The 28,000-nt window shown below is 50.7% G+C and overlaps 3 protein-coding genes across 10 annotated transcripts; 1 reads left to right on the top strand and 2 right to left on the bottom strand.

The window, feature by feature from the left end:
• Window positions 1–986: 986 nt before the first annotated feature.
• Window positions 987–17,581, top strand: ITPA (inosine triphosphatase). Of its 6 annotated transcripts, none has more exons than XM_060031143.1 (8): window positions 988–1,110; window positions 9,915–9,972; window positions 10,061–10,125; window positions 10,743–10,816; window positions 11,769–11,800; window positions 12,357–12,472; window positions 15,442–15,568; window positions 16,749–17,564. In XM_060031143.1, exons 1-8 carry the CDS (start codon window positions 1,045–1,047, stop codon window positions 16,835–16,837), a joined length of 627 nt encoding a protein of 208 aa, XP_059887126.1. In that variant the 5' UTR covers window positions 988–1,044; the 3' UTR covers window positions 16,838–17,564. The 6 variants fall into 6 exon arrangements, with proteins under 6 accessions (XP_059887128.1, XP_059887126.1, XP_059887127.1 ...); XM_060031144.1 differs by having other exon boundaries at window positions 15,492–15,568; window positions 16,749–17,283; XM_060031145.1 differs by lacking the exons at window positions 15,442–15,568; window positions 16,749–17,564 and adding an exon at window positions 13,337–14,780 and having other exon boundaries at window positions 987–1,110.
• Window positions 17,582–18,547: 966 nt separating this feature from the next.
• LOC132438613 (solute carrier family 4 member 11) lies at window positions 18,548–22,807 on the bottom strand. Of its 3 annotated transcripts, XM_060032868.1 has the most exons (13): window positions 22,427–22,807; window positions 22,257–22,350; window positions 22,032–22,157; window positions 21,839–21,952; window positions 21,616–21,748; window positions 21,276–21,349; window positions 20,577–20,841; window positions 20,395–20,501; window positions 20,134–20,302; window positions 19,870–20,043; window positions 19,462–19,657; window positions 19,208–19,377; window positions 18,900–19,079 (listed from the first exon to the last, which is right to left on the bottom strand). In XM_060032868.1, the coding sequence occupies exons 1-13, from the start codon at window positions 22,712–22,714 to the stop codon at window positions 19,016–19,018; spliced, it is 1,974 nt and encodes a 657-aa protein (XP_059888851.1). In that variant the 5' UTR covers window positions 22,715–22,807; the 3' UTR covers window positions 18,900–19,015. The 3 variants fall into 3 exon arrangements, with proteins under 3 accessions (XP_059888849.1, XP_059888850.1, XP_059888851.1); XM_060032866.1 differs by having other exon boundaries at window positions 18,548–19,377; XM_060032867.1 differs by lacking the exon at window positions 19,870–20,043 and having other exon boundaries at window positions 18,548–19,377.
• Window positions 22,808–24,015: 1,208 nt separating this feature from the next.
• Window positions 24,016–27,993, bottom strand: LOC132437624 (solute carrier family 4 member 11-like). Its single transcript, XM_060030971.1, has 6 exons — window positions 27,963–27,993; window positions 25,506–25,658; window positions 25,323–25,369; window positions 24,812–25,043; window positions 24,648–24,732; window positions 24,016–24,413 (listed from the first exon to the last, which is right to left on the bottom strand). The coding sequence occupies exons 1-6, from the start codon at window positions 27,991–27,993 to the stop codon at window positions 24,119–24,121; spliced, it is 843 nt and encodes a 280-aa protein (XP_059886954.1). The 3' UTR covers window positions 24,016–24,118.
• Window positions 27,994–28,000: the final 7 nt, after the last annotated feature.

The raw sequence follows: 28,000 nt of genomic DNA on the forward strand, positions 1-28,000 counted from the left end.
TTTAACATTAACGAAAATAACCCATACAGGCATTGACAGTCCTCCAGACTTCCGATGACACTCCTCTGACAGGAGTTGCCTCACCAGGAGTAGAGCTGGCCCTGAATCTGCCCTTACTGTTAACCTTTGGTTGCTGAGTCCATGAAGGAGGGAGACAGCTGAATTGCCCAGTGTGGGTGTCAGCAGTGGGTCAAGGCCTATCGCACAGGTGGGTCTGCTGGGGCACTTTCTACTCTTTGCTGTGTTAGGGATGAAAAGATGTGGCTGAGAAGGGATGATGGACTTAAAGGACTGGAGGGATGAGGTAATAAGGGAGTCGAAATGCTGAAGTCGCAAATCTGGAAGATAGGGGAAAAGACCGGGCTAGATTTAGGCTATGCCAAGTTTAAGATCATAGTCAGAGCTGGCAAGCAAGGAGGAGCTAAGGAAGCGAGGCTGAAGGTGAGGTCAGGATAAAGACCCAGGTTTGGGGGCCCTTGTCCAGAAGGAAACAGTTTCCAGAGACAGCTTTAGAGTGCCCGCGGTTAAGGCGAATCGTCCAGAGCCTAGGCAGTTCATCACCAGCCTCGAGGTAGGTACGCTGGGCTTCTTTGCTTCCTCGGTGTCCCTGTTCCAGAGAGGGGCGAAAGCAGGGGTGGGGCAGGTGGCTGGAACGGTCTCTTCTGACCTTGAGGAGAGCGTCTCTTTGCGGGAGGAACTGGTCTCGGCTTACACAACCTCCAGCGCTGGGAAGACCCCAACAAATCCGACGCAGGAGTGCTGAGCCCTTCTCCTCCCTTCTAGCGCCCGGGGCCCCAGGCTGCTCAAACGAAAAGGGCGCTGTGCTCCCGGGTATCTGAGCAAGGATTCTGGGCGCCCAGCGCAGCCTTCCCGCCCCTAAGGTTCCCAGACTGCAGCTGCCGCCGCCATCATACCGCGCAGCACGCAACAAAATCCACAGCCGGCCTTCCTGGGACCCGAGGCCGGAAAACGGGCCACCCACTTCCGCCGCCAGGCGGAAGTAGAGGGACTTCCGGTGAACTTTACAGGTGCTTGAGGCTCACAATGGCGGCCTCCTTGTCCGGGAAGAAGATCGTGTTTGTCACGGGGAACGCCAAGAAGCTGGAGGAGGTGACGGGAGTGGTGGGAAGCCGACCAGGAGGCGGTTGGGGGGTAGCGTGTGGCAAGGTTGGCTGGGGAGAAGGCGGAGAAGTGGCTTCCAGGCGGAGGGAAGCACGCGGGTGGAAGAGCAGAGGGGGAACAGAGTCCGACCCGGAGGGATGGGTTGGATCGGGAAGGGGATGGGCCGCGTGGAATGGAGTAGCGCGTGTGCGGAGTGGGGGTGACCCGGGGTTGGACTCGATAGAATGAGGGCCTTGACAAATCCGGGCACAGGGGTTGTGAGCTTAGGGGCATCGGGAGCTGAAGGAGTGGTGGGGTCCTTAACACTTGTCCCAAAGGTCACCTCTTAAGCTAGGTCCCAAACCGGGACCCTGACACCCCTCTGGAGCGGATCCAGACCCCACTGCTGGCCTGGGGTTGGCAGGGGCCGGACAGGGTGTGGGGAGAGGCATCCAAACTGAGTTCCACACCCCACCACGGTCCAGAAATGTGGTCCTCAGCCTCTCCCAGCCTCTTTCCGCCATCTGTGAAATGGCCATTATGCAGGAGGTCTGCTTCACAGCGCAATGGAGAGGAGTGAAGGAGGCAGTGGATCCAAAGTTCCTGCCTACAGGGACTTTGTGGTCAGCTCTGAGAATTCTGGGGGTTGATGGAACCGCTTTGGCTGCAAATAGTAGAGAGACACAGGGAGCTCATGTAAACAGCCAGGTGACAATCGTGGGAATACAATGGTATGCTGTCCCACAGGACTTGAGAAGTCTTTCTCAGGAGTCCCTATCGAGGGGTTTATTTGTCCTTCTAGTTCTCTCTGGATGCTCATCCCTTTTCCTTTTGAGGTCTTTCTGCATTTTTCCCTTCTGATGGAGGGGGCAGTAAGGCTTCTGCCAGACATCAGCTCTGATTGGCCTTGCTTGGATCAAAGGTTTGCCCTTACTTAGTCAGCCATGGTCAAGGAGGTGGGTCATGTGTGCGGAGTCAGGATGACACCCACTAGATGTCTGAGGCAGACCAATGGGGTGCAGTCATTAGGGTCATTTGTCTACAGCATAGGGACCAATGACACTTGCGTGCTGTTACAGGGTGGCCTCAGAAGTCAGAGCCCTGTGCTGATAAAAGGTTTGGGATCTTGACGCCAGACCAGACAAGCAGACAGGCAGTGCCACACTGAACAGAGCCCCATGCAAGATGGTGGGTGCCGGCTCCCAAGGCCATCTCTACTTCTGGTTGAGAATGTGGCCCTCCCACATTTAAAGAAGAGGGAGGGAATTCCCTGGAAGTCCAGTGGTTAGGATTCGAGCTTTCACTGCCGGGGCCCGGGTTCGATCCCTGGTCGGGAAACTAAGATCCTGTAAGCCATGTGGCACGGCCCCCCCAAAAAAGGAGAAAAAAAAAGAAGATGCTGGAGTGGCCAGAGGAGGCTCACTGGAGAAAATGGACTTGAAGTTGGCCTAAAATAGGGAGTTTTAACTCTTCATCTCATGGTACCCCATTGGCAGAGTGATGAAGCCTCTGGACCCTTTCTCAGGAAAATATTTTTAAATGTACAAAATAAAATACATAGGATTACAAAGGAAATCAATTCTATTGATTTACAATTCTCAAAATATTATAAATATTTGTGATCCAGTTACATATGCTTTATTAATGCATACCGAGCTGATCTCCCTGTGCTATGCCCCTGCTTCCCACTAGCTATTTTACATTTGGTAGTGTGTATATGTCGATGCTTCTGTCACTTCTCCCCAGCTTCCCCCTCCCCCGCTGCCGTGTCCTCAAGTCCATTCTGTATGTCTGCGTCTTTATTCCTGCCCTGCCACTAGGTTCATCGGTACCATTTTTTTTTTAGATTCCATATATATGCGTTAGCATACGGTATTTGTTTTTCTCTTTCTTTACTTTTTTTCTTTACTTCACTCTGTATGACAGACTCTAGGTCCATCCACCTCACTACAAAAAACTCTATTTCGTTTCTTTTTATGGCTGAGTAATATTCCATTGTATATATGTGCCACATCTTTATCCATTCGTCTGTCAGTGGACATTTAGTTTGCTTCCATGTCCTGCCTATTGTAAATAGTGCTGCAATGAATATTGTGGTGCATATCTCTTTTTGAATTATGGTTTTCTCAGGGTATATGCCGAGTAGTGGGGTTTGCTGGGTCATGTGGTAGTTCTATTTTTAGTTTTTACGGCACCTCCATACTGCTCTCCATAGTGGTTGTATCAATTTACATTCCCACCAACAGTGCAGGAGGGTTCCCTTTTTACCACACCCTCTCCAGCATTTATTGTTTCTAGATTTTTTGATAATGGCCATTCTGACCAGTGTGAGGTGATACCTCATTGTGGTTTTGATTTGCATGTCTCTAATAGTGATGTTGAGCATCTTTTCATGTGCCTCTTGGCCATCTGTATGTCTTCTTTGGTGAAATGTCTATTTAGGTCTTCTGCCCATTTTTTAATTGGGTTGTTTCTTTTTTTTAATGTATTTTATTTTATTTTAATTTATTTTTGTTTTTGGCTGCGTTGGGTCTTCGTTGCTGTGCGCGGGCTTTTCTCTGATTGTGGTGAGCAGGGGCTACTCTTTGTTGCGGCGCGCAGGCTTCTCATTGCGGTGGCTTGTCTTGTTGTGGAGCTTGGGGTCTAGGTGCGCGGGCTTCAGTAGCTGTGGCACAGGGGGTCAGTAGTGTGGCTTGCAGGCTCTAGAGCGCAGGCTCAGTAGCTCGGTAGTTGTGGCGCACAGGCTTAGTTGCTCCGCGGCATGTGGGATCTTCCCAGACCAGGGCTCAAACCTGTGTCCTCTGCATTGGCAGGCGGATTCTTAACCACTGCGCCACCAGGGAAGCCCGGGTTGTTTCTTTTTTTGATTTTGAGCTCCATGAGCTGTTTGTATATTTTGGAGATTAATCCTTTGCTCGTTGTTTCATTTGCAAATATTTTATCCCATTCTGAGGGTTGTCTTTTCGTCTTGTTTATGGTTTGCTTTGCTGTGCAAAGCTTTTAAGTTTAACTAGGTCCCATTTGTTTATTTTTGTTTTTATTTTCATTACTCTAGAAGGTGGGTCAAAAAACATCTTGCTGTCGTTTATGTCAGAGTGTTTTTCCTATGGTTTCCTCTAAGAGTTTTATAGTGTCTGGTTTTACATTTAGGTCTTTAATACATTTGGAGTTTATTTTTATTTTTTTATTTTTTGGAGTTTATTTTTGTGTGTGGTGTTAGGTGGTGTTCTAATTTCATTCTTTTACATGTAGCTGTCCAGTTTTCCCAGCACCACTTACTGAAGAGGCTGTCTTTTCTCCATTGTATGTTCTTGCCTCCTTTGTCGTAAATTAGGTGACCATATGTGCATGGGTTTATCTCTGGGCTTTCTATCCTGTACCTTGATCTATATTTCTGTTTTTGTGCCAGTACCATAATGTCTTGATTACTGTAGCTTTATAGTATAGTTTGAAATCAGGGAGCCTGATTCCTCCAGCTCCTTTTTTCTTTCTCAGTATTGCTTTGGCTATTCAGGATCTTTTGTGTTTCCATACAAATTGTAAAATTTTTTGTTCTAATTCTGTGAAGAATGCCATTGGTAGTTTGATAGGGATTGCATTGAATCTGTAGATTGCTTTGGGTAGTATAGTCATTTTCATAATATTGATTCTTCCAATCCAAGAATATGGTATATTTCTCCAACTGTTTATGACATCTTTGATTTCTTTCATCAGTGTTTTATAGTTTTCCAAGTATAAGTCTTTCACCTCCTTAGATAGGTTTATTCCTAGATATTTTATTATTTTTGTTGCGATGGTAAATGGGATTGTTTCCTTAATTTCTCTTTCTGATTTTTCGTTGTTAGTGTATAGGGATGCCAGAGATTTCTGTGCATTAACTTTGTATCCTGCAACCTTACCAAATTCGTTGATTAGTTCTAGTAGTTTTCTGGTGGCATCTTTAGGATTTTCTGTGTATAGTATCATGTCATCTGCAAACAGTGACAGTTTTACTTATCCAATTTGTATACCTTTTATTTCTTTTTCTTCTCTGATTGCCATGGCTAGGACTTCGAAAACTATGTTGAGTAAGAGTGGTGAGAGAGGACATCCTTGTCTTTTTCCTGATCTTAGAGGAAATGCTTTCAGTTTTTCACCATTGAGTATGTTTGCTGTGGGTTTGTCATATATGACCTTTATTATGTTGAGGTAGGTTCCCTCTATGCCCATTTTCTGGAGAGTTTTTATCGGAAAAGAGTGTTGAATTTTTTCAAAACCTTTTTCTGCATCTATTGAGATGATCACATGGTTTTTATTCCTTAATTTGTTAACATGGTGTATCACATTGATTTGCGTATATTGAAGAATCCTTGCATCTGATGTATGATCCTTTTAATATGTTGTTGGATTCTGTTTGCTAGTATTTTGTTCAGGAGTTTTGCATCTATGTTCATCAGTGATATTGGACTATAATTTTCTTTTTTTGTGATACCTTATTCTGGTTTTGGTATCAGGGTGATGGTGGCTTCATAGAACGAATTTGGGAGCGTTCCTCTCTCTGCAGTTTTTTGGACGAGTTTGAAGAAGGATCGATGTTAGCTCTTCTCTAAATGTTTGATAGAATTCACCTGTGAAGCCATCTGGTCCTGGACTTTTGCTTGTTGGAAGATTTTTTTTATATATAAATTTTTTTTTTTTTTTTTTTTTTTTTGTGTTACGTGGGCCTCTCACTGTTGTGGCCTCTCTCGTTGCGGAGCACAGGCTCCGGACGCACGGGCTCAGCAGCCATGGCTCACGGGCCCAGCCACTTCACAGCATGTGGGATCTTCCCGGACCGGGGCACGAACCCATGTCCCCTGCATCGGCAGGCGGACTCTCAACCACTGCGCCACCAGGGAAGCCCTATATATAAATTTATTTATTTTTACTTATTTACGTTTGGCTGCGCTGGGTCTTCGTGGCTGCGCGTGGGCTTTCTCTAGTTGCGGCAAGTTGGGCTTCGTTATGGTGCACAGGCTTCTCACTGTGGTGGTTTCCCTTGTTGTGGAGCATGGGCTCTTGGCAGGCGGACTTCAGTAGTTGTGGCACATGGGCTCAGTAGTTGTGGCTCGTGGGCTCTAGAGCATAGGCTCAGTAGGTGCGGCACATGGGATTAGTTGCTCCATGGCATATGGGGTCTTCTCGGACCAGGGATCAAACCTGTGTCCCCTGCATTGGCAGGCAGATTTTTAACCACTACGCCACCAGGGTAGTCCTGTTGGAAGATTCTTAATTACAGTTTCAATTTCATTACTTGTGATAGGTCTGTTTATATTTTCTAATTCTTCCTGGCTCAGTCTTGGAAAATTGTACGTTTCCAAGAATTTGTCCATTTCCTCATGGTTGTCCATTTTATTGGCATATAGTTGTCTGTAGTAGTCTCTTATAATCCTTTGTATTTCTGCAGTGTCAGTTGTGATTTCTCCTTTTTCATTTCTAATTTTATTGATTTGCACCCTTTTTTTCTTGATGAGTCTGGGTAAGGGTTTATCAATTTTGTTTATCTTCTCAAAGAACCAACTTTTAGTTTTATTGATTTTTGCTGTTGTTTTCATTTGTTTCATTTATTTCTGCTCTGATCTTTATGATTTCTTTCCTTCTACTGACTTTGGGTTTTCGTTGTTCTTCTTTCTCTAGTTGCTTTAGGTGTAGGGTTAGATTGTTTATTTGAGATTTTTCTTGTTTCTTGAGGTGCGATTGAATTGCTATAAACTTCCCTCTTAGAACTGCTTTTGCTGCATCCCATAGGTTTTGAATCATTGTGTTTTTGTTGTCATTTGTATCTATGTATTCTTTTATTTCTTTGATTTCTCTAGTGATCTCTTGGTTACTTAGTAGTGCACTGTTTAGCCTCCATGTATTTGTGTTTTTTACAGTTTTTTTCCTGTAATTGATTTACACATAGCAGTGTGGTCAGAAAAGATACTTGATACGATTTCAATTTTCTTAAATTTTCCAAGGCTTGATTTGTGAGCCAAGATGTGATCTGTCTTGGAGAATGTTCCGTGTGCACTTGAGAAGGAAGTGTACTGTGCCACTTTCGGGTGGAATGTTCTATAAATATCAGTTAAATCTATCTGGTCTATTGTGTCATCTAAAGCTTGTGTTTGCTTATTTATTTTCTGTTTGGATGATCTGTCCATTGGGGTAAGTGAGGTGTTAAAGTCCCCTACTATTATAGTGTTACTGTTGATTTCTGCTTTCATGGTTGTTAGCATTTGCCTTATGTATTGAGGTGCTCCTATGTTGGGTGCATAAGCGATTGTAATTGTTATATCTTCTTCTTGGATTGATCCCTTGATCATTATGTACTGTCCTTCCTTATCTCTTGTAACAGTCTTTATTTTAAAGTCTATTTTTTAAAATAAATTTATTTATTTTATTTTTGGCTGTGTTGGGTCTTTGTTGCTGTGCATGGGCTTTCTCTAGTTGCGGCAAGCAGGGGTTACTCTTCATTGCGGTGTGCAGTCTTCTCATTGAGGTGGCTTCTCTTGTTGCATAACACAGGCTCTAGGCATGCAGGCTTCAGTAGTTGTGGCACACGGGCTCAGTAGTTGTGGCTCACAGGCTCTAGAGAGCAGGCTCAGTAGTTGTGGTGCATGGGCTTAGTCGCTGCACAGCATGTGGGATCTTCCTGGAGGGATTGAACCTGTGTCCCCTGCATTGGCAGGCAGATTCTTAACCGCTGCACCACCAGGGAAGCCCTAAAGTCTATTTTATCTGATATGAGTATTGCTACTCCAACATTCTTTTGATTTCCATTTGCATGGAATATATTTTTCCATCCCTTCACTTTTAGTCTGTATGTGTTCCTAGGTCTGAAGTGGGTCTCTTGTAGACAGCATATATACAGGTCTTGTTTTTGTATCCATTCAGCCAGTCTGTGTCTTTTGGTTGGAGCATATAATCCATTTACATTCAAGGTTGTTATCGATTGTATGTACCTATTACCATTTTCTTAATTGTTTTGGGTTCGTTTTTGTGGGTCTTTTTCTTCTCTTGTGTTTCCTGCCTAGAGAAGTTTTTTTAGCATTTGTTGTAAAGGTGGTTTGGTGGTGCTGAATTCTCTTACCTTTTGCTTGTCTGAAAAGCTTTTGATTTCTCTCTTGACTCTGAATGAGATCCTTGCTGGGTAGAGTAATCTTGGTTGTAGTTTTTTCTCTTTCATCATTTTAAGTATATCCTGCCACTCCCTTCTGGCCTGCAGAGTTTCTGCTGAAAAATCAGTTGATAATGTTATGGGGATTCCTTTGTATGTTATCTTTTGCTTTTCCCTTGCTGCTTTTAATATTTTTTCTTTGAACTCAATTTTTGTTAGTTTGATTAATATGTGTCTTGGTGTGTTTCTCTTAAGATTTATCCTGTATGGGACTCTGTGCTTCCTGGACTTGGGTGGCTATTTCCTTTCCCATGTTAGGGAAGTTTTCTGCTATGATCTCTTCAAATATTTTCTCAGACCCTTTTTTTTTCTCTTCTTATTTGGGACCCCTATAATTCGAATGTTGGTGTGTTTAGTATTGTCCCAGAGGTCTCTGAGATTGTCTTCGATTCTTTTCATTCTTTTTTCTTTATTCTGCTCCTTGGCAGTTATTTCCAGCAGTCTGTCTTCCAGCTCACTTATATTTGTTCTTCTGCCTCAGTTATCCTATTATTGATTCCTTCTAGTGTATTTTTCATTTCAGTTACTGTGTTTTCATCTCTGTTTGTCCTTCAATTCTTCTAGAACTTTGTTAAACATTTCTTGTATTTTCTTAGTCTGTGCCTCCATTCTACTTCTGAGATTCTGGATCATCTTTACTACCATTACTCTGAATTCTTTTTAGGTAGCTTGCCTATTTCCTCTTCATTTATTTGGTCTTATAGGTTTTTACCATGCTTCTTCATCTGTGACATACTTTATTACCCTCTCATTTTTTCTGATGGGTGGGATTGTGTTCCTGTAAACAGGAACTGGTTGTTTGGCCTGAGGCTTCCAACACTGGAGTTTGTAGGCTGTTGGGTAGAGCTGGGTCTTGGTGCTGAGATGAGGAACTCCAGGAGACCTCACTCCAATGAATATTTCCTGGGGTCTGAGGTTCTCTTATTAGTCCAGTGGTTCAGACTCAGAGCTCCCATCGCAGGAGCTGTTCACTTGGGGGTTCTTCCCGTCTCCTTGGGCGTCAAGGTCCCCCACCACCATCTGGCAGGCGCCCTAGTTGTAGGGAGACACAAACTCTGTGTCTTCCCACGCTGCCATCTTGACTCTGCCCCTTGTAAATGATATTTTGAGATATCTGCTACAACTGTAATGGGATATGACAACATCTGCGATTTTAATAGGTTTAAATATCACAGGAGATGCTAATGCTATTTGTGTTTGTTTTCTATATTCACTATTGAAAGGGACGCTAAATTTCAGGTAGGGGTTAGTGAAAATAAAGTGTTTTGTTTTGTTTTGTTTTGTTTTTCCTAATCCAAGTTCACAGATCTCCTGAATTCTGGGTAACCCCTGATAGAAAATTCTTGGCCCAAAGGATAGGTTTTGGGAGCACTGAGAAGGGAAGAGGGTGTTCTAGGTAGGTGGTTAGCATAAACAGAGACCTGAAGTACGAGGGAGGGATTGGAGAGTGAGGAGATGGGGGAGCTGACCTGCTGGGGTGGGACCCTGAAGGCTGGGGTGAGGCTCATGGGCCTGACTTGGTGAGCTTTAGGGGACTGACAGGAGAGTTACCTGACGAGAAAGATGGGTGACAGCTTGTGTAGTAATGGGGAATAGTTAAACAAATGGTGATAAATGTTCTTTCGTTTTGGAACAGGTCATTCAGATTCTAGGAGATAAGTTTCCATGCACTTTGGTGGCACAGAAGATTGACCGTATGTCTCTGATTAGTTCTATTTTTAAAAGATGATTCAATTTCTCTCTCTCTCTGTGACCTGACTGTGTGTCTGTTTCTCTGATAAGTGCCAGAGTACCAAGGAGAGCCTGATGAGATTTCCATTCGGAAGTGTCAGGAGGCAGCTCGCCAGGTGCTTGCTCCACACATGTCCTGTACTTGCGCCTCTTGTCCTGGTGGCTCCTGGGGTCTGTGCCTGCTGGGGATGGGTAGAGAATATGGTGGGCACACTTTATAATGACTTGAAGGACGTTTCCAGGCTTAGCTAGGCTGGAGTCAGTTAATATTGGCTCTGGAATACTGCCTTCCTTTCTCAACCTTGACTGCATAGTATCCCCCTAGATGACCACACACACACATAATTCACTCTTCCCAATTCTCAGGTACATACATTCCACCCCTACATTCTCCCCACATACATCCACCCTGCACTCACACACCTCTGTGGAACTGAAAAAGAGTGCTTTGTAAACAGTCAGGCTGCTTGAGTATGAATCCCAGCTCTCCTGTCACTGTACCTGGAGCAAACTTTACAACCTGCCAAGGCTTTGATGTCCCTACCTTTAAAATGAAGATAAGACATTAGTCAACAGCTGTTACCCAGAGCAGATGGACCTCTATCTGCTGCTGCTGTTGCACATCCCAGCTAGCTGTGAGTGTGGCCCTGGCTTGGATGGCAGGGGAATTCAGGGTGGAGGTGGGGCCTGCTGCTGGACGCGGGTCTCAGGGCTGCATGTTCTTGTGCTGCAGGTGCAGGGCCCTGTACTGGTGGAGGACACCTGTCTGTGCTTCAACGCCCTTGGGGGCCTCCCTGGCCCCTACATGTGAGTGCTCCCCCACCCTTTTGCAGGGCCCTGGCCACAAAACCACTTGAACTTTGAAATGATTTGTTACTTGATACTGCGGGTCATTCACTGTCTTGGCATCAACACCAGTATGTCAGATTGTCTTGAGGGAGGATTAGGGATGGGGAAGAGGCATACCTTTCTTTTGTAAAGTGTGAGAATGTGATTGTGTAAGTTGAGATGGGCAAGGGGAACTCACCCATTGGAGAGGTACATTTGTGGGCAGATCAGTTTCAGGAAAGAGGAAATAAGGAAGTTGAGATCTGCAGATGGATTTCCTTAAAGCTATCCAGTACCCTGGACCCCCTCAGAAGGTCTTTGTGTATCTCTAGGGTACAAATACCCCAATTTGTTAGGTCTTGGGTATGTATACAGTTGACCCTTGAACAACTTGGGGGGGGTTAACCTGTGTTTAACTTACAGTTGGCCTTCCATATCAGTGAATTCAACTGTATATTACTGTAGTATTTACTACTGAAAAATATCCATGTATAAGTGAACATATGCAGTTCAAATTCATGTTGTTCAAGGGTTAACTGTATCTTTAACTTTTGGATTGCTAATTTGTTTGCCAAGGCAGTAGCACCCCTACACACTTATAGTGTACATTGCTCCATATTCTTACCAGCACTGTTTTATGACTTTTTAGTATTTTGTAATGGCGGGAGTGGGAAATGTTACCACATGCAATTTTAATTTGCATTTCCCTAATTACCAGTGAGATTGAGGGCTTCACTGGTTTATCAGTTCTTTTGTGGATTGCCTCTTTGTCTCCATTTCCTTTTTCCTATTGGATTATTTCTCTTCATTTTGAGTTGAGACATTCTTTGCTCTCCCAGGGCTCTAATCCCTGGGAGATGCAGCCCAGAAACAAGGTGGTAAGAACATCCATCTGATTGTGGTGTCTGACTCACCTTTATTTCTCTTGCAGAAAGTGGTTTCTGGAGAAGTTAAAGCCTGAAGGTATTATCCCCATGTCTCTTTCTTTAGACCTGTTTGAAATTAAGAATCTGTGGGTTCTACGAGAGGAGCTCCAACTAGTAATCAGGAATCTCGGGTTCCATCCCCTTCACGGAGTCTCCATTCACCTCAGTTTCCCCATCTATAATCTACAGCTCACACTCTCCCTATACACCCGGTGCCAGGGAGCACTGAGATTTGGGAGGAGTGGATGGGGTGGGGGTGGGTGGTGAGAGCTTTGTGTTTGAGGGACAAAGGGGCTCTAGTTGATTCTGGCTCAGAGGGACTGGCCCCACTTCTTGCTGTCCTTGCCTCAGTGGGGGGTGGGGAGAGGGACACCCTGCTGCTCCCCCTGGTCCCAGCAGCGCATACCCTGAAGCCCACAGTAGTAGAATAAGGAACCCCACATCCCCATCACCCAACTTCCTGGGTTATCAGCGCAGGGCCTATTTGGTGATATGTATAACTCCCCTTCGCCACCTGGGCCCATTGAGTGCGGAGAGGGGGCTGGGGCCGGGCAGCGTAGAGTGCGCTGAGCCCTCACTGCACGTGCCCGCAGGTCTCCACCAGCTCCTGGCTGGGTTCCAAGACAAGTCGGCCTATGCACTCTGCACGTTCGCGCTCAGCACTGGGGACCCCAGCGAGCCTGTGCGCCTCTTCAGGGGCCGGACCTCGGTGCGTACCCATGCTCGTTCCCCAGAGTGCCGCCAGAGGGCGCTGTGACTCGCGATGATGCTGCAGGACTGTAGTGGGGAGGGCGCGCCCCTGGGTACCACAGCTAGAAGTGCTGTCAATCCCGAAACTTATTTGACCCCAGAGTCAGGTGTTTGGAAACGCACAGTGGCTTACAGCTGTTGGGGCCTGGTATACCCAGAGCTCTGCAGTGTATGCTGTCCTGAGAAGCAGATGTGGAAACTGAAGGTGACAACTCCTAGAGCTACATCTATAGCCCAGACTTCTCCAAGCTTGAATCTCCTCATCCCACTGCTGAGGCAACAGCTTCCCTTGAACATCTCACAGCCTTTCCAACTTTTTATGTTCATATAGAATCTTCCTTCTCCCCCCAACTCATTCCTTTCAAAACTGCCCTTCAGTGCCCCCATGCTTACCTATCAGACCGTAGGTTCAGCTGCTTCTCACAGGGTCCAGACCACCCTCTGGGCTGGCCTGCTTCCCCCACCCCACGCCCGCCCCAGCCCATCCATCCCCTCCCCGTGGCAGGAGTGTACCTTCAGGCACATCATTTCTCTGCTTTGTCCTTTCTGCTCAGGATAGAATCCAGAGTCCCACCATAGCTCACATAGCCCTATGCCAGTGGCTCCACCAGGGACTGTCCACAGATGTTTTACTTTACACTCCCTGATTAGATTTTTAATTTTTGTGGTGAAAAAACAGGTAACAGAAATTACCATCTTCATTTTTAAGTGTACAATACAATAGTGTACACTGTTGTGCACCAGATCTCTAGAACTTTCTCATCTTGCAGAAGTGAAACTATGCCCATTGAATAATGACTCCATCTTCCCCTCCTCTCTCCAGCACCTGGCAACCACCATTCTACTTTGTGTTGCTAAGAGTTCGGCTACCTCAGATACATCATATAAGTGGAATCCTGCAGTGTTTGTTTTTTTGTGACTGGCTTATCTCACTTAGCATAATGTCCTCAAGTTTCATCCATGTTGTAGCATGTGATAGGATCTCCTTTTTTAAGACTGAATAATATTCCATTGTATATATATACCACTTTTTCCTTTATCCGTTTACAGGCATACCTCGTTTTATTGAGCTTCACAGATATTATGTTTTTACAAATTGAAAGTTTGTGGCAATCCTGCATTGTCAGATGATGGTTAGCATTTTTAGCAATTAAGTATTTTTAAATTAAGGTATGTACACTATTTTTTAGACATAATGCTATTGCACACTTAATAGATTACAATATAGTGTAAACATAACTTTTATATGCAGTAGGAAACCAAAAAATTCATGTGACTTGCTTTATTGCGATAATTGCTTAATTGCAGTGGTCTGGAACTGAACCCACAATATCTCCAAGGTCTGCCTGTATTCATTGATGAACACTTGCGTGGCTTCCACTTTTTGGCTTGTTCATAATGCTGCTATGAACGTGGGTGTGCAAATATCTCTTCAAGATCCTGTTTTCATTCTTTTGGGTATATATCCAGAAATGGGATTGCTGGATCATATTGCCTGGTTACATTTTTAACAGTTAGTTTTAGTGGTCTGCTACTTTCACAGAAATGTTCTCTCAAAAATCAAAAGTATGAACAACCACAGGCCCAACTTCCTGCACCATGACTGACTAGCAGCTATGCTGCTGATGGGGCCTGATCACTTTCATCCGACCATTCCCTATTGTCTCCCCAGCTTGGGCTGCTGTTTGTACTTTGTTGCTGCCAGCCCTGACTTTAACTGAGGTAGCCTTGTTTCTCCTTGTTCTGTTCTCCCCTGTGCTTTCGAAAAAACCCTAGCCACGTTGTCCTTTCAGCAGTGCGTATGATAAGCCTTTTCCATCTCTGGACCTCAGCACAGCTGTGTCCTCCACCTAGAATGTTCTTGCCCTAGTCCTTTATGTGGCCAAAGTGTCCCCTCCTCACTGAGGCCTTCCCTGAGCTCCCCATCTTGTTATTCTTGAGCCCAGCTCCCAGTGTGTTGCCTCTAAGACACTTTGCATTTGGTAATCATTAATGTGTTTACTGATGTAATGCTTGTTTTGCTTAAGAGTTCCATTCTGTGAAGGCAAGGCTACGATTTTCTGTTTTCCTGGTGCCTGCTTCGCTGAGGTGTTCAAAAAACAGTTGTTGCATGGGTGAAGTTCAGAGTGGTTCAGTAACTGGCCTCAGTCACACAGCTCCCCATTAGCAGAAGCAAAATTTACCTTTGGTCTGAATGACTTGGAATTTATATGGCTAATCCCCATCCTCTACTACCTCCCTTGTATTTTATAAGTTCTTTTTTTTTTTTTTTTTTTTTTGCGGAGCACAGGCTCTGGACGCGCAGGCTCAGTGGCCATGGCTCACGGGCCCAGTCACTCCACGGCATGTGGGATCTTCCCGGACCAGGGCACGAACCCATGTCCCCTGCATCAGTAGGCGGACTCTCAACCACTGTGCCACCAGGGAAGCCTGACACTGGTTATCTTTGTCACATTTTCCTTTTGGAATTTGCCTATTACAGCCAGTATTTACTGAGCTCATTTTTGTGTTGAACATTGTGCAAAGTAATTTCTATTTTGTTGTTTCATTTGTTAGAGCCTCCCTTGTATTTTGAGAAATGCAGTAATAGTAGCAGGCACAGGGCTTGGCTGCAAGGTTCAGGGCCCTCAAACTTCCTATTAGGAGAAAATGTTTTCTGTCAGTCTTTCAAAGTTGCTTCTCTTCTTCAGTGAGGTCACAGTTTGTCAAAGCTTCAGAGAGGGAGGCTGGTCCCAGGGGTATCTGTGGGCTAATCAAGCATGTGGTTCCTCCCTGTCTGTGGGGAGCGAGCCGTCCTGCTCTGCATTTTATCTGTGTTCAGCAAACATTTGCCGGCACCATGGACCCCTTGAAATAATATATTTTGAGTAAATAGGGTTTAACCAAATTCATAAACCAAACTCAATCTGGCTACTGCCCTCCTCACAGTGCATCTCCTCCACACCCAGTGGCACACCTGTCCCCCTTTCCTCTGGCAGGGCCAGATTGTGGTGCCCCGTGGCTGCCGGGATTTTGGCTGGGACCCCTGCTTTCAGCCTGATGGATATGAGCAGACGTAAGGAGCCCCAGTTTCTTTCAGGGGTGTGGGGTGGGGATGGCCGTGGTCTGGGTTGGGTCAGTGCCCTGCCCAGGTGCAGGCACGCGGATACAGGCGGGGCAGGCTCTGAGGTGCCGTTCCGGCTGAAGGCAGCTCTGCTGGGGTGGATGCAAGGAATCTGGGTGGCCTGGTCCACAGCTGGGAGGCAGCTGGGCATAGCTGAAGTCCTGGGCTCTCGGGCTCAGCTCAGCGCAGAGCAGCTTTGTAGCTTCAGTGGCTTCCCCGCTCTGACCTGGGCTTGTCAGCTTTGTTGGATGATTATCTGACCCCCATTTAGTCTGGAAAAATGTTAGCACTTGGCCACCACGTTACACCCCCACAGTGCCAGGTGTTCTCAGTATTTCATGCTAGCCCCCGCTTATTTACACGGGACATGTTGGCCATTATTGGAATCGGGTTTGTCAAGCTGGAGGGGGGCCCTTAGGGAGTGTGGCCTGAGGCCTCACAACAGCCAGGCAGGGCTGAGGACAACATGAAGCAGCACTTTGGTGACACAAAGGCTCTATATCTGCACTGTGCAATCCGGTAGCCATTAGCCACGTGTGGCTGCGGAGCATCTGAAATGTGGTTAGAGCAACTGAGGAACAGAATTTATTTTTATTCAGTTGTAATTGGTTTAAATGGCCACAGTGGCTGGTAGCCACCATATTTGACAGCATAGATGTGAAAGTGACAACTGGAGTAGGGATTCTCACCTCACTGGAGTCCTGCCATGGATGGCAGGCCACTGGCTGGCTGTTCAAGGCTCATCTGCTGCCCCCTGCCCCCACCTGCCCGCCCCACAGTGCATTGGAGGAGATTGCTATGTTTGCTCTGTCAGGCCCCACTGCTTCCCGTCAACAGATGACAAAGCTGATAAAGCATGCAGCTCATCCCCCTGTCCCCAGCTTCCCTTTGATGACTTTTGGACACACTAGAACCAGTTTAAGATCCTTTCACACTCATTAATATGGGTTTCTACCTACAGGGGAATTTAAGACTGATTTTTTAAAAATTAACTCTGGTTGCCAGGAGCTGGTAGCCCCACTACCCTTTCCTAGGGACTTTTTGAGCTTTGGGCTCCAGGATGAGGTGAGGTGTACACACCCTCCCTGAATCTGGGCCCCCTCTTCTCTGAGCTGCTACTGTTGCCCCTTAGGTATGCAGAGATGCCCAAGGCTGAGAAGAACACCATCTCCCATCGCTTCCAGGCCCTGCTTGAGTTGCAAGAATACTTTGGCAACCTGACTCCACTTGGAGCTGGTGATGACCACTCTGGCTGAGGATCCGGGGAGGGCTAGCCTGAAACCGCCTCTATCAGGCAGGCACCCATCCAAGTACCGCCTTCAGGGTTACCACTTCCTGGGGGTGTTACCAGCCGTCAGGAGCAGCTGGCTCTGCTTGGAGAAACTTTGGCCAGAGGACACCATCCTCTTGTCCTCAGGGATTCAGTGGTCTCCTACAGCCTCCAGGCCTGGAATCCGGAAAGGACCTTGGGTGTTAAAACTGGCCTTGGCAGGGTTGAGGGTTTGGGGAAGAACCACACAAACAGCCTTAGATGTTTTTTAAATGCAGCAAATAAAAATTCCGGAGGGTACTTGCTTCCAAAATAAACTGGGTATATTTGCTCTGAAACCTGCCCCAGACAGGTGTCTGTCTCCTGAGTCCCCTTTGGCACGAGCAGGAAACCTCTCAGGTCGGGAGGGGCAAAACGGGTGTAGGGGGGTGGCTGGAGGAGGGCAGTGCTGTGTCGAGGCTGTTTGTGTGCTCTTGCTAACTGGAGTATTATATCTTTCTTTTTGTCCTTGAAGTCTCTGATCATGGGCTGAACTTTTACATGCCACATCCCTGCTGCCCGCCCACCCAGCCACTGAGCAATGCCACCACCCAGCTGGCCTCTATTGTGTTTGCTGGGTTGGGGGGCGGGCAGTGTGGGATACTGAGTGCTTTTGCTTTATTCTGGTGTACATTAGAGCAGCTAAAATGTTGGTTTATGGTTATAACGCCAGGTTCATTTTTATGGCAGGGAGGAGGGATGGAGTTCTTGACCCCAGTTGGGTTGACATGCCACGGTTCAGCCTGGGGGGCCAGCTGAGTTGAGCCCTTCAGGAGGCCCGGCTCAGCTACCCCAGACCCGTACTGAGTCCTGGTAAAGCCCTTCCCTGGGAGGGACTTCAGAGGCCCGGGGTGGCTCCCTTGCCTTCCTGCAGGTGTTACTCTGGTAAAGAGGAGGTGCCCAACCCCAAGGACAATCAGAAAAGCCCGTTGTGTGCAGCAGGTTGGGGGGTGGGGGTCCTTAATGCTGGTGTGTCGCTCCCAAGCTTAAGTTACATCCCCTCCTCAGTCCTAGCAGCACGGCCCAGGGCCTAGATTTAACAGTTGTTTCCTCCCCTAAAATTCATCAGCACCCGTGGGTGAGGACAGGACCTCATCCCTTTGCTCCCCTCTTGTCTGTGAAGCCCAGCTGGGTTGTTTCCTCAGGAAGTGCCGGTGGTGGTGCTCAGCCTCCTCTGAGTTGTCTGCTTGGCATGGGTGGTGTCCGGCTGGAACTCAGGTGTGGGGTGCTGGGGGGCCTGCCTACTCCTTGCCTGGTGATCCTGGACACAGCCCCACCTGCAGGAAACACAGGCTACTGGGGTGGGGGCCCCAAAGAAGGATCACTTGCCACGTGGCACTTGGAGCGGGGCACCCCTCTGTCTGCTCCTCAGCTGCTTCCTCAGAGTTCTGTCCTGGATGCACAGTACATTTTCTGTCCCCTTTAAACTTTACCCATCCTGCAAGCAGCACCGTGAATGTGCTTATCCCACCCTACCAGCCACTGGGCTCTTCACTGGCCCCAAGCCCACTTTCCCTGCAGGTTCCTGGCAACAGCAAAGGCCTCCTGGACCTTCCATGTTTCCCTGTTGAGCTACTGTGTGGAGTTGGAAGTAATAGCCCTTAGGCGGCACTCAACAAATCAGTCCCTTTTATCCCACCTCCCCTGGGATGGCTTCTCCCTCCTCAGGGCCCTCAGGTGGCCTTCAGAGGCTGGGGCAGGGCAGCATGGATGGAGGCGGTATGTAGAAGCATAGAAACAGAAGCTTTATTCTCTAATGTGCATACAGCAAGTTCCTTACACAATCAAGGAAATGGTTTCTCTTTCAGGCTCTTTTATCAAAAGAAAATCCGTCCTGCTTAGTCCCACCCTGGACAGAAGCTGCCCTGAGTAGAGTCCCGGACCCAAAGCAAAAGGCTAATGGGAAGAGGAGCTGACACACACCTTGGAGCCCCCTCAATGCCCAGACACCCTAGGCCAGTTGGGACAGCTGTGAGGGGGTGCAGTACAGAGCAGCACCCCAAGATACCCACACACAGCCACAGAGCCAGCCTGGGAAGACCCAGAGGGATGGGCGAATGGGGTGTGGCCAGGGCCTGGTAGTCAGGACCTCAGTGCTCAGCGTCCATGGCGTCCAGGTACTTGGCTTCAATGATTTGGGGCAGCAGGTTGTAGCTGAGGGGAGGGGGAACAGGCAGGAGGATAAGCATTGGGTCAGGGAGGAACAGGCTGAGGGTAGCCACTCCAGCCCACCGTCTCCCGCCCAGCCGAGTCCCTCCTGCCTGCTGGCCACCCTCCTGTACCGGATGGGGATCATGGCGATCATGATGAGGGGAAAGATCATCTTCATGTAGGGCAGGGTGCTCATGCCAAAGGCACAGAGCAGCAGCAGCTGCAGGACCTGCAGGCCTGTGAAGTAGTGGATCTTCCTCTGGGGCACCCTCCGGATGTAGTGGGTGGGTGGGTATGAGGTCTGTGGGTGGCAGGGACCAGGTGTGGGCAGGTCTGCAGCCATATCCCCCACCCCCACCCCTCACTCTCAGGGCCAGACACTCACTTGGTCCTTGAGCAGCAGGACCATGCGTGCAAACAGCTGGCTGCCGTCGATGGAGGTGAGCGCGATGTAGAGAAAGAGGCCGTAGAGCACAGGCTTGGGGATCCACTGTAGCGGGAAGGGCAGCAGCAGGAGGGAGAAGCCCACCAGGATGCTGGCGCCCAGGGAGGTCAACCGCGTCTCCTTCACACTCACAATCCTGCGAGGTTCCAGTGCACTGGGTCACCTCTGGCCTGGTCCACAGGGCCGTGTCCATCCCAGGTCACATGTGCTTCCTGGGCTCTGTTACTTCTGGGCCCTTATCCCCTGAACCATATCCTTCCTTAGGTCATATGTGGCCCAGGGCTACCCCCCACCTCAGGGTCCACGTGACTCTGGCCTCACGTCTCAAGGGGCCACTTTCACACTCACGTCTCGTAAATGTGCCCATTCTCCACACGCTCCTCCACCAAAGCTAGTGCCCGCACGTGCAACGGGGAGTGGGGGTAGGCAGCGTGGATCCAGGGCAGCCCAAACAGAGACAGCCCGGTGTTGATGATGGCGATGAGCAGGAGGTCCCAGTGGTAGGCAGTGCCCTTTACCAGCCTGCAGCAGGCAGGGTCACATGTGGACAAAGCCCCATGGCCCCTGGAGGGCTGGACACACGCTTACCCCTCCCTCCCCAGCCCTGCGAACCTGTTCTCCGGGGCATTAGCCAAGGCAGCCACCAGGTTCTGCTCGATGAAGAAGAGCATGGAGAGGAGGAAGCCGAGGCCCATGGCGCCGCTGACGGCCACCAGGGATAGTGAGTGCATCTCGGCCATCTCGAACAGGCTCTTGCTTGGGTTGTAGCGGAACTTGCTCACTGCAGCCAGGTACAGGCCCCTGCTCAAGCCTTCCTCCCCCACAGAGCAACCCACCACACCCCACCACACCCCACGCCTAGTCCCAACTCACTCTTAATCTCCTGGAAGCCGTAGGAAGAGATGAGGGAGAAGGTAAGCACTGAGATGGGCAAGGCACAGTCTGACAGGATCTCACGCATGTAGGGGTGCAGGTAGGGGCTAGGAGGCAGGTGGGTGTCAGCGTGGCCTGCAGCTTGTGCTCCCTTTCCCTCACCCTGAATGGGCACCCCTCACCTCTTCTTGAACTGGTAGAGGGTGTAGCCCAGCCAGAGTGTCCCCAACATGATGAGGAGGCTGAGCACAGCTGTGTCCCGGGCCAGGGCCTCGGGGCCCTGGCTGCCCACTGAAGTCGGCTCTGGTGGGCCGGCCAGGAGGCTGGTGTTGAGGGCAGCGTGGAGGCTGCTGTTGAGGCTGGGGCTGAGGCCCAGCAGGCTCACCGGGGAAGACCTATCTTCGTAGTAGTTCCCGTGGTTGTGGCCACAGTAGTACTTCTGGAAGACTGTGGACACAGGCCAACAGGACTCAGCCATCTGGGCTCTGGGAGCCTGGTGCCCAGCAGCTTCCTCATGGATGTGGGGGTGAAGGAGCCCCGAGGGGAGGAAGGGATTCTGGGGGGAGGAGGGGAGAGAGCTGGCCTTCTGTCAGCCAGGACCCCTTGACCTGCCTGTCTACCCACCACCCCACACCCTGCCCTTGTCCATTTCTGACAGCAAATCCTGCTTGGCCCAGGGCCTCTGATCCTGCCTAGGGCAGCTCTGTCACCCTCTAGCACGTGGGCCTGCTGCTCTTTGCCAGTCATGGCTCCCGGAGCACCCTGGGCCATGGAAGCAACCTTAGCGCTTACATGCTTCTTGGTTGCTCTGGGCACAGTCCATAGCCCCCCATCTCAACTCAGCTTCCCCTACAGCAGGTGGCCGCCGACAATACACTCACTTTTGACCATGCCCTTGACAGCATCCAGCACGAATGTGATGGAAATGAACAAAGCAATGATCTCCTCCGTTGACCTGCCAGCAGGGGATATGCCTCATAAGACGGGGTGAGTTGTTAGTAGCGGGGAGGCTTCCCCGAGCCTCAGCATGGCCCCCTACCTCCTGCCATGAAGAGGACCAGGGTCCTAGGCTTTCCCCTTGGAGCAGTGATATGGTGGGGGCACCCCATCTGCTCTAGGGTTAACAGGGCCTCAGAGGCTGGCATGGAAGCTGACCCAGGCCCCTGGCCTTGGTCCCCCTCCTGCTTGTGAGTCCCAGAAGCTTAGGGAAGGCCCTGTCACCTCTTGAAGAGACTCATGACCAGGCTGAGGTTGAAGAGGGCATAAAGCGCGAGGAAGAAACTGTTCCACAGGCCTGTCCATGCATAGAAGGTACTGAAGTCCAGATTGTAGTCATCACAGATGCCACGGATCACTAAAGGCGGCGGAACAGGAGTGAGCAGTCAGGGCCAGGCTGGGACCAGGGACCTCAGGAAGCATCTCCCCGCTGCCGCCCCCACTGCACCGTGGATGTAGAGGGCCAGGGGTGCAGTCGTCAGCAGCACCACCAGCGGCTGCCCGGAGAAGAGTGCATACAAGAGGCCTCCAATGCTCTGCCCAGCTATGGTCTTCTGTACATCTGAGGAAGCGGGGTGGTCAGGGGGGAACCGTGGCCCTGGGCTCCACCCGGCATGACCCACCAGGCTCCAACCCCTCACCAATGGCCCCGTTCGTGTTCTCATCGTTGAGGGACCCAAAAGCGATCGTGGGCAGGAGGCAGGCAAAGTAGAGGAACAGGGTGGTGGTGATGTATTTGCCCACAGCTTTGTTTTTCCCGATAATGCCTAGGAATGGGAGACAGGGCGGAGGGTGTGTTGGGGACACAGGACAGGCCTGGGGCCTGAGCTACAGGCCGAGCTCCAGGAGGGCCATGGGCCACTTACCATCAGTGAAGTCCAGTGGGTACACAGGGAATCTGCGGGCGATGTCCTCCCGGATGCCCCTCCCGATGGGGAGAAAGTCCTTGTGCCGTAGGGGCTGGGAAGAGGACACGCACCCATCAGCCCTGTGTCCCTGCCCTGTGCTGCCCGCCCAGGCCACCTCTGCCCTGCACCTGCGGGGGTCTGTGGGTGCAGATGGAGCTCCTGCTGTAGTCCTTCGTGCTGATGCTCGGACAGTGGCTCATTATGGTGAGCAGCTGTCTCTGATGTACCAGGGCCTCCTTGAATTCCTCCTCCGTGCGGGTCTTCAGGAGCTTTTGGCGGAAGGTGATGTCTAAGAACATCGTGGCAAACGTGCGTCCCACCTCTGTCGCTGTCTTGGTGCTTTTCTGGGGATGGGGCAAAAGAATCACATCTGTAGCCACTGTAGAGTGAAGGGTGCCCAACCCCAGCCTGGCCATTCATGGACAGACATTCCCAAGCACGTGGCAGGTGCTCTCCCCATGACCTGGGTGTAGTCCCCCAAAGTTCAAGCATAGTGGACCCTGCCACGATTTCCACCAGGTCAGCAGATCACTAGAACTACCATCAACCTAGTATTTTTTTTTTAATAAACTCAGGTATTAAATCTGTGTAATTGTGGATAATGAAATCATGATGATGGAGAAAAATGTTCACCCAGCTACTTTTCACTGGTGGCATTTGCACGGTCGGCTGGTTTATGATTTTCAGAGGTGTTCCAGGCCCATCCAGCCTTCTGCCTCTTGCCTGGCCAAGCTCAGCCCCGTCCATGAACTCAATGTTCAACCTCCACCACAGCAGCCTGTCTCACCTCCCCATCCTAGGTCCCCTGGGAGCAGCATGCACCCCCACCCCCCACCCCGTGCTGCCCAAAGCTACAGTCCCGGGGCTGCACCATGCACACTGTGCTTTCTGGTAGCTTTAGAACAGGCTTGTTCCCCCGAGGAGGAGCCAGGTGTCAGGATGGCTGGCGTGTCTCAAGGCACCAGTCTAGCCACTCAATCCTAGGGATTCTATTCCTTCCAGCTGTTCTGGCCACCTTGTCAGCTGTCACTCCCTCTGACCCATGAGCTGCCCGCTGCCCTAAATGCCCTTCCTCTCTCCCCAGCAAAGTAACAGCTGGAGAGATTCACAGCATGTCCATGAAAGCCCTGGGAGGGACGATCCCGTTAGCACCCCCTTTGCTTAGAGAAAGCCTGGGGAGGGGCCATCCGAAGCTCTGAGTCTACACCAGAGGCAGGGGCAGAATCATCAAGAAGCCAGTGGAATCTTAAGCATTAAGGCCCTTCCCAGGCCTGGGGAGGGGCCCTAGCCATTTTCTATTAATGACTTTAAAATCTTTTTCCATAAAAGAAGATTCCCCAAATATACGTATAAGTCTCAGCCCCCACAAACGCGAGATGCCCCTGGCCGGGGGGTAAATGCCCCAGGAAGGAGTGGGGATCTTTGGTCAACAAATCATAGCCAACTTTAGAGTTAGGGTTGGGCAGGCCAAAGAAAGGCCCCTATGTTTGAATAGTAATAATCTTAAAAAGTATCTCTTGGGCTTCCCTGGTGGTGCAGTGGTTGAGAGTCTGCCTGCTGATGCAGGGGACACGGGTTCGTGCCCTGGTCCGGGAAGATCCCACATGCCACGGAGCGGCTGGGCCCGTGAGCCATGGCCGCTGAGCCTGCACGTCCGGAGCCTGTGCTCCGCAACGGGAGAGGCCACAACAGTGAGAGGCCCGCGTACCGCAAAAAAAAAAAAAAAAAAAAAAGTATCTCTTTTCAGTCAGGAAAGAAATAGAACCTTTTGGGCAACTTCTGGGGAAATTAGGCCTTGATGAAGACCTACCAAGTATGCTTCAGATAAACCCCAGTAGGGCAGAGATGAACAGAGAGGGTGAGAATGTGGCCTTCAGAGGCCAGGACTGTGGTGCCTCCAGCACTGGGAGAGATGCCCCCAAGAAGAGAGCAGGGTAACCTGGAACCCTCCTTCCTGGGAAACACAGCAGCCACCCGAAACCCCTCCTCACCATCTTGGGTGGGGCCAGCACTAGGATGACAAACCGCACCTCACAGGAATTCTCCCCCCAGTTCTGCGGGCGAACCAGGCGGCTGATGCACACGTGCCGCTTCAGCAGAGCCTTGGAGGTACAGCTGGCAGGGACAGAGAGGGCACACAGCACACAGTTGCCACCCTTGGGAGCTGGGGCTCCCCCCTCCCCGAGCCCCCAACTATGACCCCAGTGACCTCTGTTAGGGAGGAAAAAAAAGACCAAATGGGATGGATTCCTCACTCTCCCCGCAAACAGCGAGCCAGCCTCCACAGGGACTGGATGCCTGGCTCCAAGGTGACGTGGGGAGGCCAGTTGTGGCAGCCTGGCAACTCACATGATGCAGAGCCACGACTGCTGGTATTGCACCCCCGTTACTGTAGCAGTGACCCCTTGGATTGTATCTGACAGTAGGTGAACTGCTGACAGAGTGGAAGGAACAGGAGGGTCAGATGGCCCCACCTCCCTGACCTCCCGCCCAGGCAGAAGGACAGCCCTTACCTTTACCCTCCATGGGGGCCCCGGCATCAGTGAAAAGCATGGCCATGAGCAGGTCCAAGTTGCAGTCGGGCTCAGTGTTGTGGGAGTCTTGGGCTAAGCGGCACAGCATGGCCCGTAGCACGTCATCCAGGGAGGTGGCTGTCTCGTTCAGGATGATGCTGGCCCGTGCCAAGAAGCCGTCTAGGTCCCGGTGCGCCCGGATCTCTTCCTCAAAGTTCTTTAACTTCAGGTACTGTGGGGACCCCACACATCGAACCACACAGGTCCATAAATAAGAAGGACCTGTCGCTGTCTGGGTCCTTCCTCTGTGGTGGTCCCCGGCTGACCCTGCCCACCAGGACCCAACACCCGCTTCCCAGAGAGAAGACCAGCGAGGTTGGCCCCAGCAGCCGGGCCCTGGGCTAGTATGAGATCCAGCATCAGTGTGAGCTCTCTCAGGGAAGCAACCACCTCCACCCCCAGCTAGTGGCCCAGGACCAAATGTCTCCCATCCGGTCAATGGGCCACTTACCTTGCGGGAGGTGTGTAGGAGACCGTAGCCTCCAGGCGATTCACTCTCTGCTGGAGGAAAGCGGGAGGGCTCAGGGGGCGGCCCCAGCCCTTCAGGTCTCTCTTGGTGGAGTGGGGCCGTATCTGCCCAGTCCCCAGTCCCCTGCGTGCCTCCCCCGACCCGTCCCTGCTACAACCCCCATACCGGACTGGGTGGGCTGCACCTCGAGGTTGACGTTGACAAAGAAGCGGATGCTCTCGCCAGACACAATGGAGGAGTTGACCGTGTCGAAGGCCTCATCCCCCAGGCTCTCCTCACGGGTTTCAGAGGCATCATCCGCGTCACACTTGAGGTAGCCTGGAGCCCCAACCACCACCAAGAGAGACCCCCCCAAGAGGGCCTGGCTACACACAGGACAAAGGGGCTCCAAGCCAAAGGAGCGGGGGCCCCTGGGCTGTCCCACTTGGTGCAATCTCGGTGAGTGGTAAGGGAGGCCTCTAGCAGGCTAGGAAGGAAGCCTCAGCTAGGCCCAATATCTGGTCCTGGCCCAGCTCCCTGAGTATGGCAGCCAGCTGGCACCCCCCACCCAATGGTTTTCTCCAACATTCTCCAGCAGCGGGAACCCTGCACTGTTCTGTGCCACACATATCCTTTAGCTAGAGAAAGAACATGTTCATTCCACAGACACTGAGCCAGGCACATGGTACAATGATGTAGTTAAGACTGACTGGCCCCCGCCTTCTCAGAACCTCCAGGCTGTGGGACCTGGAGCTGTCTGGCTCCCCAGAAACGACTCAAGGAAAGCCAGAGCCCTGCAGTATCCGGACCTCACTGGCACAGGGAGGGCATGTGGAGCAAAGCATCAGGGCTGAGAGACCTTAGTCCAACATCAGACAAGGCCCAGGAAGCAAGAGAGCCAGACAAACAGAGCCAGAGACGGAGGTGACAGGACCCCAGAGGAGGCCTCATCTCAGGCCTCCACCCATGGTGGGCAAGGGGCATGTTATGGTACCTTGGGACTCCAGAGCACAGAACATGCTGCCCCTTTCTTTTGGTCTGCCTCTCAGTTCCTGCAACTGACCCCCAACACAGGCCCCCTCCTATAGGAAGCCTTCCTGATGACATGAAAAAGTTCCAATCTGCCCTGAGTCCTGCTGGGGCTCCCCACAGCCTCTGGGATGACAGCCTGAGCCAGACCTGCTACCCCTGGCCCCTCAGGCCCAGTCCCACACCACCCACCTCAATCTCTCACTCCTTAGGCCAGGCGGCCAGCACCCCAGGCATGCCAGCTCCTGTCCTCCAAGCTGAGGGCTTCCCTCCCTGGAGGGCCTTCTTCAAGGCTTGACAGACCCTTTCTTCTCTGGCAAGTCCACCTAGGGCCCTCCCTGCCTTACTCTTGGCCCAGCTGACACCTCTTCCTCACTGTCCTGTAGGTCCCCTGTGGTCCACCACTTGTGATTCACCCAGGAGCCCTTGTAGCTGAGACCCCACCAATGCCTGAAAAACACCTGTGCAGGAACAGGGACGGGTCAGCAGCATGCCTCCACCTGCCAGGCAGTGACTCACCCTGACTCACTTCCACTCCCTCCCACTGGTTTCCTCTGCACATCCCAGGCCCTGTTCCCCCAATGTCCTGTGCTCAGCCTGGGCCCTTTCTGGGTAGGAGGCACTAGGCCTCCACTGTCAAGGCCATCATGGACTGGTGACCCCTAACTCCAGGTCTGCACTGCACCCAGAGCCCAGAGAAGAACTATTAAGTCAAAAGATGTCATTCCCCCATTTGTCATGGAGCTCACGTCCATGAAAAACACCTTCCTCCCCAATTCTAGACCTGCTTTGCTTAGAATGCTTGGTTCCCCAGCCCCAAACTGTCCCAACCTCCCTTCTGTCACCCCCACCAGCACCCACTATTCCCCGGCATGCCTCTCACACTGTCCCTCTTCTCCCCTATCCTGGGCTCTATCTAGGACCTACCCAGCAGACACTACCAGCTCCCTGCAAGGCTCCTGGGATGCCATGTGTGCCCTATCTCCACCCTACAGCCCAATCACATACCTAACCTGCCCACCAGCAGCCTGGCACATGCAGTCACCATGCCCTGGGGACCCTGGGTAGGAGCACATCACCACTGTGTCCAAGCACTGTCCCACTAAACACCCCTCTGAGCTCCGGAATCTGGTCTCAGGAGAGGCAGCCCAGAGCCAGCCCAGAGATAAGGGGAGGGAGAGAGCTAGGCTGGTGCAAGCAGGGAAAGCTGAGGTGCAGAGAGGTTACAATTCTTTAGAGGGACAATGGCAGCCCCTCCCTCACAGGGCTGGGCGGGGTCTGAGGAATGTGGGCACACACAACACTTAGCCTATAAGCTGGTCAGACAACCAGAGCATTGTAACAGCAAAACCATGGGCTATCAGATGGTCCACATAGTGCAGGATGGGAGCAGCCTGCCCTCCCAGGACCACAGGACCACCAGAGATCTGCCAGAGTCCAGGGCAGTGTCAGCTGCCCCTCTGACCACATCACAACCTTCTGGAGGGTAGAATCCAAAGGCATCCCAGCACCAGCAGAGGACCATGAGTACCCAGGTGGATGGACTAGGTCCCCTAGAGACTTTTGACCAAGGAGCTCTCTATATACACACACCCATATCTGAAATGTACTCACCTGCATCCTCAAAGTATCCATTCTGCGACATGATAGAA

This window comes from Delphinus delphis, chromosome 15 (assembly GCF_949987515.2).
Source record: "Delphinus delphis chromosome 15, mDelDel1.2, whole genome shotgun sequence".
Lineage (NCBI taxonomy): Eukaryota > Metazoa > Chordata > Mammalia > Artiodactyla > Delphinidae > Delphinus > Delphinus delphis.

Excerpts from the sequence above, each read along its gene's own strand:
- ITPA (XM_060031143.1), top strand. The coding sequence starts at position 1,045 with ATGGCGGCCTCCTTGTCCGGGAAGAAGATCGTGTTTGTCACGGGGAAC. Across the intron at positions 10,126-10,742 it reads GTCAGGAGGCAGCTCGCCAG|GTGCAGGGCCCTGTACTGGT; the intron begins GTGCTTGCTCCA and ends CTTGTGCTGCAG. Across the intron at positions 10,817-11,768 it reads GGCCTCCCTGGCCCCTACAT|AAAGTGGTTTCTGGAGAAGT; the intron begins GTGAGTGCTCCC and ends TTTCTCTTGCAG.
- LOC132438613 (XM_060032866.1), bottom strand. The coding sequence starts at position 22,714 with ATGGCCAGGCTGGGGTTGGGCACCCTTCACTCTACAGTGGCTACAGAT. Across the intron at positions 21,350-21,615 it reads GTCATGAGTCTCTTCAAGAG|GTCAACGGAGGAGATCATTG; the intron begins GTGACAGGGCCT and ends CCCTGCTGGCAG. Across the intron at positions 20,842-21,275 it reads TGTCAAGGGCATGGTCAAAA|TCTTCCAGAAGTACTACTGT; the intron begins GTGAGTGTATTG and ends CTGTGTCCACAG.
- LOC132437624 (XM_060030971.1), bottom strand. The coding sequence starts at position 27,993 with ATGTCGCAGAATGGATACTTTGAGGATGCAG. Across the intron at positions 25,044-25,322 it reads TCCTACACACCTCCCGCAAG|TACCTGAAGTTAAAGAACTT; the intron begins GTAAGTGGCCCA and ends GGGTCCCCACAG. Across the intron at positions 24,414-24,647 it reads CAGTCGTGGCTCTGCATCAT|CTGTACCTCCAAGGCTCTGC; the intron begins GTGAGTTGCCAG and ends TGTCCCTGCCAG.